The sequence below is a fragment of the Tupaia chinensis genome, unplaced genomic scaffold, assembly GCF_000334495.1.
Source record: "Tupaia chinensis unplaced genomic scaffold, TupChi_1.0 Scaffold143796_1, whole genome shotgun sequence".
NCBI classification, from domain to species: Eukaryota; Metazoa; Chordata; class Mammalia; order Scandentia; family Tupaiidae; genus Tupaia; species Tupaia belangeri.
In genome coordinates, this window is record NW_006203646.1 from 4,682,074 (window position 1) to 4,690,436 (window position 8,363).

Sequence of the window (8,363 nt, forward strand, 5' to 3'; positions counted from 1 at the left end):
TTTTTGAGAGGCTTTTTGCTATAGGGTGTGTGCACTCACCAGAAAGACAAGAGAGAGACAGAGAGACAGAAAGTGAGAAATCACCCCCAGCGGGGATGGCCATGCCTCAATCCCTTCTCCTCCATTCTCCTCTTGGGATTCCTGGGCACACATGAACACGCGCCTGATGTGAATTTAAACCATTGGGTCTGGGACTTGAACTGCGGTCGACTACATGGGAGTCCAGTGACATAGCCATTATGACAATGCTGGCCCCCCACTGTATTATTTTTCAACTTCCCTATAGGCTTGAAATATGAAAAATCAAGGAAAAATACATGAACAGAAGCTTAAAGCAGGCTCTGGCTTCCCCACCACGCTTCTGCTGACGTCCTAAATATAGCCCTGAGTCCTTCCAGAATTGTTCCTGTGCTCAATTCAGTCACCAGGGAATGGCAGCCACCTCAGCAATGGCCTACTTTGTGCCTTTATGGGGGTAAATTAAAAAGCAAGAGGATGAAGAACAGATCACAGGGTGAGAAATACAGCTTAAGATAATTTCTACTGGGGTACCCATGGGCATTATTGCAGCCGCTCTGCAGGTAATAATGAACATTTATTGAGGACTTGTTGTGTGCTCTGCACTTTGCTAGGTGCCAAATGATTATTCTCAACTATTTTATTTTTCTGACTTCCCTTTTGGGATAAAGTTTTGGGATAAATTACATACTGACTAGGGCCCCTGACAGCCATCTCATGCACATATAAGCCCTCAGTATTTAATATCCTGTGGTTAATTGGGGCTGCGTTGTAACTGATAGCAGTAATCTTCTGAGCAGTTGAAGGGAAAGTTCTCACTGAGTTCCTGCATCGACAGAGGAAAAGATGTTTTCTTCCTCTCACGAGTCTATTCTCACAGGGGGAATGTCCAGCATTTCCAGGGTAAACTCCCTTTCATCTCAGTCATTAACTCAGCCTCAGCCCTGCCCCTTCACAAAAACCAAGGACTATAGGGACCAGCAGTTGGCATAATGGCTATGTCGCTGGACTCCCATGTAGTTGACCGCGGTTCGACTCCCGGACCCTGTGGCTTAAACTCACTCCAAGTGCGTGCACGTGCATGCCCAAGATCCCAAGAGGAGAATGGAGGAGAAGGGATTGCAACATGGCCATGCCCCCTGGGGGTGATTTCTCGCTTTCCATCTGTCTCTCTCAGTCTTTCTGGCGAGCATACACGCCCTATAGCAAAAACCTCTCTCCAAAACAAAACAAAAACAAAAACAACCCAGGGATTATGTAATAGGTACCCAGAGATCAGTGTATGACGGTCATTTTGCCACCAGGCTGCCCAACAGGAGGAAGGAAAGGACCAAGGTCTGTTGGGGCATCTCTTATTTCGTCCGTTTGGCTCACAACACTTAGAAACAGGAATATGTTTCTCAGTTCTCATCAGCATCTCCTCTATGTCTGGGGTCAAATGTTTACAGAAACCAACCGCACAACCCTTGGTTTAATCTAATACGCTTCATTCCGAAGGCATGCAGCCCCTTTTCACTTCTACTGGCATGGGACTCTGCTCGGGGAGAGATCCGCCTATCCCTGAGTGGTAATCCTGACTGAAAAAAGTGGGCTATGGCTTCTGATGGGAAGGTAAAGGTTGTGATAGCCACCACTTGTTGGATGTGAGCTGAAGAGCAGTCCAAAAATCTACAACTTGACTTAAAGGAAGGTCTTTTTTGTTTGTAAGATTCTGAGGCTGTTACACCTGGGCCTCACTCAGGGCAGGCAGCTCTCAGTCCTGATTTCTGATCTCCAAACTCACTTCATAGCTACTCTATCATGCCCATTTCATCTCCCCTGGGGCTTTTTTTTTTTTTTTTTTTTTTATACCTGGACATGTCTCTGTTTCAACAGCGTTTCATAGCGGTTGGACGGTGGGTATGGAATGATGACTCCATAGTTCTTACATTCAGCTCTAAAACGTTTGTCCAACAGGACACTGGAAAGGATAAAGGGGAAACAAGTTAGTAAAATGACAATGAATAGTACTCCACAGTCTGGTCACCTCTATTTCAGACCATAGAATCTATCCCAGGAAACACTGTCTTACATATTTTATATGTAATTGTTTTCTGCAATAGAGCAAAGTTCTGCAAATTTCTTGTGAGTCACAGAAGTTCAATATGTGAAACAGGGTTCCTACATTAGAGATAGACAATGCAGAAGTTGAGCCCCTTTCCTCTTATTCATGTACCACAAAAGCAGTTGAGTGCACGCTTGGTATTTCCCAGAAAACATTCTAGGTACCAGGCACAAAGCCCCTCTCTTTTGGGAGCTTACATTCTAGTGAGGAGAAACTGATCATCTAAAAATAAAGAAATACATTTCAGACAATAGTCAGCCTCTGCGTAGTGTTTGTCATTCAGGAGGAACTATAGACACGTGGTCATTTTCCGTCTCACAACAACCCTGTGAGTTCAGTGCAATATTAGTATCTTTCACGCTGTGTAAATTATAGAATGGTAAGTGACTTGAAAATAATAAAATGGGATCATAGGATCATTTGGAGTAAGGAATTCAGGAAAGTCTCTCTAAAGAGGTTTGTTAGCCAGAGGACTGAATGATAAAAATGGAAAGGTCTGGGTGACACTACTACAGACACAATAAGCTTGGTATATTTGAGATAAAAAAAAAAGATGGCCAGTGAGAATAAAGGGCAAGGCATGCTGGAGAGAGTGGTACAAAAATGAATTTATAATGTTATCTAGGGGCCAGATCATGTGAGGCTACATAAGCCAGAGTACAGAGGTAAGATGTGAGGGCCAGTAAATGGCATAGAGGCTACGTTGTTGGACTCTCACACGGCCAATGGCAGTTCAAGTCCTAGGCCCAGTGGCTTGAAACTCACATTGGGTGTGTGTGCAGGCATGCGCAAAATCCCAACAGGAGAATGGAGGAGAATGCGGTATGGCCATCCCCCCAGGGAATAATTTCTTGCTTTCTGTCTCTCTGTCTCTCTCTGTGTCTCTGGCAAGCACATGTGCCCTATAGCCAAAATCTCTCTAAAACAGATGAAAAAGTAAACAAACACTAAGCAGTAAGATGTAACTGGACACCATGGAAAGGTTTTAAGTAGGAAAGAGACAGGATCTAATTCACGCTGTCCACTATAGGAGTCATCAGCCACCTATGCTAATTACTGAACATTCATGGTTGGTTCACATTAAGATATGCTGTAAAATATATCCTAGGCTTGAAAACTCAGATTAAAAAAGGAAAAAAAACTCTTTCATAAGTTTATATTGATTATATGTGTTTGTTTTTTGTGAGAGAGATTTTTGCTATAGGGCACGTGGGCTCGCCAGAGAGAGGCAGAGAGACAGAAAGCCAGGAATCATCTCCCGGGGGGGATGGTCATGCTGCAGTTCCTTCCCCTCCATTCTCCTCTTGGGATTTTGGGCACACACACATGCCCACCTGGCGTCACTTTTAAGCCACTGTGTCAGAGACTCAAACCATGGTCTACTATGTGGGAGTCCAGTGATGTAACCACTCCGCTATCTGCTGGTCCCATAATATTGATTATATGTTGACATTATAGTATGTGAATATGTTGGGGTAAGGAAAATATATTATTAAAATTAATTTCACCTGTTTCTTTTTAAAAATTGGCTACTGAAAAATGGAAAACAACATCTGTAGTTCACATTTGTGGCTGTGTTTTCTCTCTAATAGACGGGACTGACCTAGGCCATCCTTTCCCTCCTGTGCTTTCTCCAAGTGTCCCAACCTCTCTAGCCTCACCCTAACCCTGCTTTCCACACTTAGGAAAACCACTGGCCTTGGGACCAGCAATTAGCGGAATGGCTATGTTGCTGGACTCCCATGTAGTCGACCGTGGGTCGAGTTCCAGACCTGGTGGCTTAAACTCACGCCAGGTGCATGTGCGTGCGTGCCCAAGATGCCGAGAGGAGAATGGAGGAGAAGGGATTGCGGTGTGGCCATCCCCCCTGGGGAGTGATTTCTCGCTTTCTGTCTCTCTGTCTCTCTCTGTCTGGCGAGTGCACGTGCCCTATAGCAAAAACCTCTTCAAAAAAAAGAAAAAAGAAAAAAGAAAACCACTGGCCTTATAGGGAAGGGGGTAGACTAAGGGTTGCATTTCAGTTGAAGATAGTTTGTAAACTAAGCACATAGAGAACTAACGAAATACAGAGGACTCAGGGTTATTCAAGCCTGTGTTTGTTTACACAGTGGGTCAGCATATTTGGACTCATAATAGTCTTAGAGAAGCTGGAGGCCCAGCTCACTTCTATAACTACATCCTATTCAATCCACTGACACTTTCTCTGACAGCTTTGTGAAAGGTTGTGATCTCCGTCTTTTTCCTGAAAACTAAGTATCTACTGTCTATACTTTCCACCTTTCAGGAGCCATGTGCTTTATTTAATGCACATCCTATGTTAACAGAAACTCGCATGTGCTGTGTATTTCTCCCACCTGAAATTTATCAGGGCAACTCTAGCTGTTATAAGCAAAAATGAAGCAAATCCTTTTTTCTAGAAACAAAAATCTACTGAGGTAAAGAACTATCCTTAAAATTGTTGGTAAATTTGGATTTCCAGTAAGAAAGGAAATACCTATCTATCAAATGTTAGGTTCATCTCTGTTACTGGTTCTAGAAACACAGGAATCCATGGAGATCTAAGTCTATACACTGGTAATACCAGTGAACTCTAAAAATGTGACATGTCTCTGACCCAGACTTCTTTACTGGCCTCTTATCTGGTTTTCACACACCTCTTCTTGCTCACTTCCAATTCATTCTCCACACTTTTACAAGTGACTTCTAAAAATAAAAATTGAATCAGGTCACGACTATACTTCTGAGCCCAAAACATGACGTTCCTTTCCCCCTAGGGTAAATGCCTACGAGCCTGGCACGTTTATCCACTCTACCTCTCCAGCTTTACCGTGCAGCCTGCTCCCCCTTGTGGCCACGAATTAAACATTTACATGGATTAATTCACATTAATCCTCTTGACACCCAAATGAATTAGGTCTACCATTATTATACTTCCCCCACAGTGACTTTATACAGGTAGATTCTTCTGCCTGCAGTTTCCTGCCTTACCCTTCACCTAATTTTACTTAGCTCCTACCAACTTCAGATAAGAACTCTGATATTACTTCTCCAAGATGGCTCTTCTAGTCCCCCACCTCAAAGACTAGTTCAGGTTTAACTGCCGTATATTCTTATGTTTCAGTGAGCTTTTCCTTCACAGACGGCTCATAGCCTTCCCTTTCCCCATCCACCCAATGGTTTCTGTCAACGCCATCTTCCCCACTGGACTGCAGGCTCCCTGAGAGCAGCATCTAACTGCTCTTTTCCTTCCTGTGTTGCAGCACCCAGGCCAGTCCCACGGATTGCTGCTTCCTCAGGTATTAAAGAAGGCAGGTTGGCAGCAGAGCCCCGCACCCTCCAGGTGGGGGTCTGCAGAAAGACGCTGCTCAGCCCGACGCTCTCCTACCTGCCGGCCATGGCTTTGTAGTAAGCAAAGATCTGGTCTGCCAGCTTGTAGACAAACTGATCAAAACACAGGTTCACCTGGTGAGGAGGAAGCAAGAATGTCAGTGGCGTCCGTCTACGTTATTACAGAAACGCAGGCAAAGGAGACAGGGCATCTGGGCAGGACTGCCCAGAGCGTGTCTGCGCAAGGTGCTTGGAAGGGAAACATTGAACGCTGTGGCCAGGTGAGTTGGGGAAGTTTCCTTCCTTGTTCTCGAGGTCCTCAGCAGAGCAGATCAAGTTCAGACAGGCTGTTGAGAAACTGACCTCCCCAACGCTGCCCCTTCTTGACGAATGCAGCCGATGGGCCTCCATACCCTGTAGTTATCCATCCAGGTTGCATATCTTTTATCCGAAGTGACTGGGACCATGAGTTTTTTTGGATGTCATTTTTTTTTTCGGATTTTGGAATATTTATAAATAGGAAATGAGATAACTTTTAGGCATGAGACCCAAGTCTGAACATGAAATTCCCTTATGGTTCCTATCTATCTTATACAAATAGCCTGACTATAAATTTATATGGTATTTTTGTACTGCAGTGTTTTTAACTGTGACTCATCAAAGCGAGGTCAGGTGTGGGATTTTCTACTTCTATTGGGTTCTTGGGAAAGTCCTGACACATTTTTGCATAGAAAAATACATCATGATTTTCCGACCAACCTAATAGCATCATGTCAGCACTCACAGAGTTTCAGATTTTAGAGCATTTCAGACTTCCTAATGAGGGATGCTCGACCTGTATGAGTCAGCTAACCCTCCAGCCTTCCTGTCCACCTCCTCTCTTCTCCTTTCCTTTTACTTTGCTTTTCATCAAATTTGATTATGAAGAAGCTGATGGTCATTAGAAATTTAAAAACCCCCTTTTTCAAACGTTGCTTAAGCCCTTCTGTTTTTTAATGTGCAAAGTCTTGCCATTTCAGTGTTCTTATTATGTCAGTGTAAATTGTGATGCTCAGGTGAGAAGATAAGGGCACGCTAGACATACAGAATCCAAACCAAATCCTGTGCAATGGCAGTGCCAGCTCTGTGATGCTGGAAGCCACATGGAAGACCAGGGTTTGGCTCCTGGTTCAACCCGTGCATGTTAGGTGTGCCTGTCTGTGATCCTGGTTGGCTGGGAAGGCTTGGGGAGGAAAGACACAAGAGACCATTCTGAGAGTGCTTGTCTCTCTCTCTCATAAAACAAATAAAACTTAAAACAAACAAAAAAAAACAATTTCTCCAGTGATAGCACGAGCAGAAATGGCCAAGGGTGAGACTTCAAAGAAATGGAGTGGTGGCAGCAGAGGGCACAGTATAACTTCAAAGGAAGCACATCAGGTTTAGGTGATTCATCTTTGATTCTTGGCTTCCTAAGGTTAATGCTTTATTCAAAGGCCCTTCACATCTTTCATCTTCCATGCACGTATTATACAGAACACAAATATAGTGTTGCATGTAATGCTGTCCTCATACCCTTGGTAGCAGGCCCCTGCCCTGGGCTTTGAGCTTCAAGAATCCCCAGCAGACCCTCCTTCAGGCAAAGAATCTACAGGGTCTAAGTGGGGGTATTCACTCACACCCCATCCCCCTTCTAGGGCCAGGTCTGGGTAGCCTTGCCCAAACTATACATGGCCCAAGCCCCTTCCAGGGCTATGTGTTCATTTCCCTGGGTCCACCTCCCTGAGGGGGGACTGTACTCCAGGTACCGCTAGATCTTCAGGTTGGCCATGAGGTCATTGTAAGCAGACATGGCAGACAAGGCTTGGGTATTCACACGTGTGCCCTTCATGGTACAGGGTTGCGGATGGGAAGAGAAGGGAGCAGACCACAAACTGGGGGTCTCCACTGTACTTCTGCCCATTGCCCTCAAGTGTTACACAGGTCCCTTGTGATGATCACGATGGTTCTGAAGCTCCCTTCTCCAGTCCCCACTTTGTGCTAATAGTGAGAGATTTGACACGTCTGGAACTTGGGAACACAATTACAGGAACAAGAGGAGAAGCACATACCTCAGCTTCAATCTCATCGTACAGGAACTGCTTTTTAAACTTGGTCAGCGCATAGTAGGCACTGTCATTGTACAGGTCCAAAGGGTAGAGCACGTACCTGGAGAGGCAAAGACAAGGGCTAGCAGCATACAATGATCAGCCTTAAGGAAGATGGCTCTACACTTGCTTGGGAAATCGAGCTGGGTGAGGAGAAGAGGAAGTTCAGAGTTAGGAAAGACAAGCTTCCAGCCCCTTCAGATTCCCATAATTCCACCACTCAGGAATGACTTCCTTTATGGTCTGCCCAAAGAAATCAGAAGTCCATAATGGAAGAAAACCAAGGCCTGAATAAAGTAGTCTGGGATTAAAAGAAATCAGGAGGCAGTGAAGAATATTAGCTTTTGATCCCAGAGGCGATTGTTTTCTAAGCACAGCTATCATGGGGCTGACAAAGTCTAGGAAGGGCAGGTGTGCTGGAAGACTTCAGAGTCTGTCTTCGAAGCTGAGTCACATGGCATCGTGTGGCCTGATCCCAGCCTGAGCTCTCCTCCTCGTGGGCATACTGCCTCATCTTTATCAGCTCAGACTCCCTTAGGCAAAGAACAGAGCTCGCTGGCAAACTTTCCTGCACCCTGGGAGCCCCTGGCTGACCCCAGGCCTGCTTCTTACTCCATCATGGAAGGTTCTTTGGTTTCAAGGATATGGTCGGTTAGGATCCAGGGCATGGACATCTCAATGGGGAACTGGATTCGTCGGCCCATAGTTAATTCCAGGAAGAATTCTCGGAACCAGAGCTGGGACAGGTCGCAACACTGCTGCAGGGCTTCTGAAAGGACAAGGGAAAG

General features: G+C 45.1%; 1 protein-coding gene across 1 annotated transcript in view; it reads right to left on the bottom strand.

Annotated features, from left to right (window-relative positions):
• The window catches only part of CYFIP2 (cytoplasmic FMR1 interacting protein 2), a 164,630-nt gene that overhangs the window by 79,208 nt on the left and 77,059 nt on the right, over positions 1–8,363 (bottom strand). Inside the window, exon 21 of the mRNA XM_014582780.2 lies at positions 1,870–1,978. Within this exon, the coding sequence (XP_014438266.1) occupies positions 1,870–1,978 (109 nt within the window). The remainder of the gene's footprint in view (positions 1–1,869; positions 1,979–8,363) is intronic.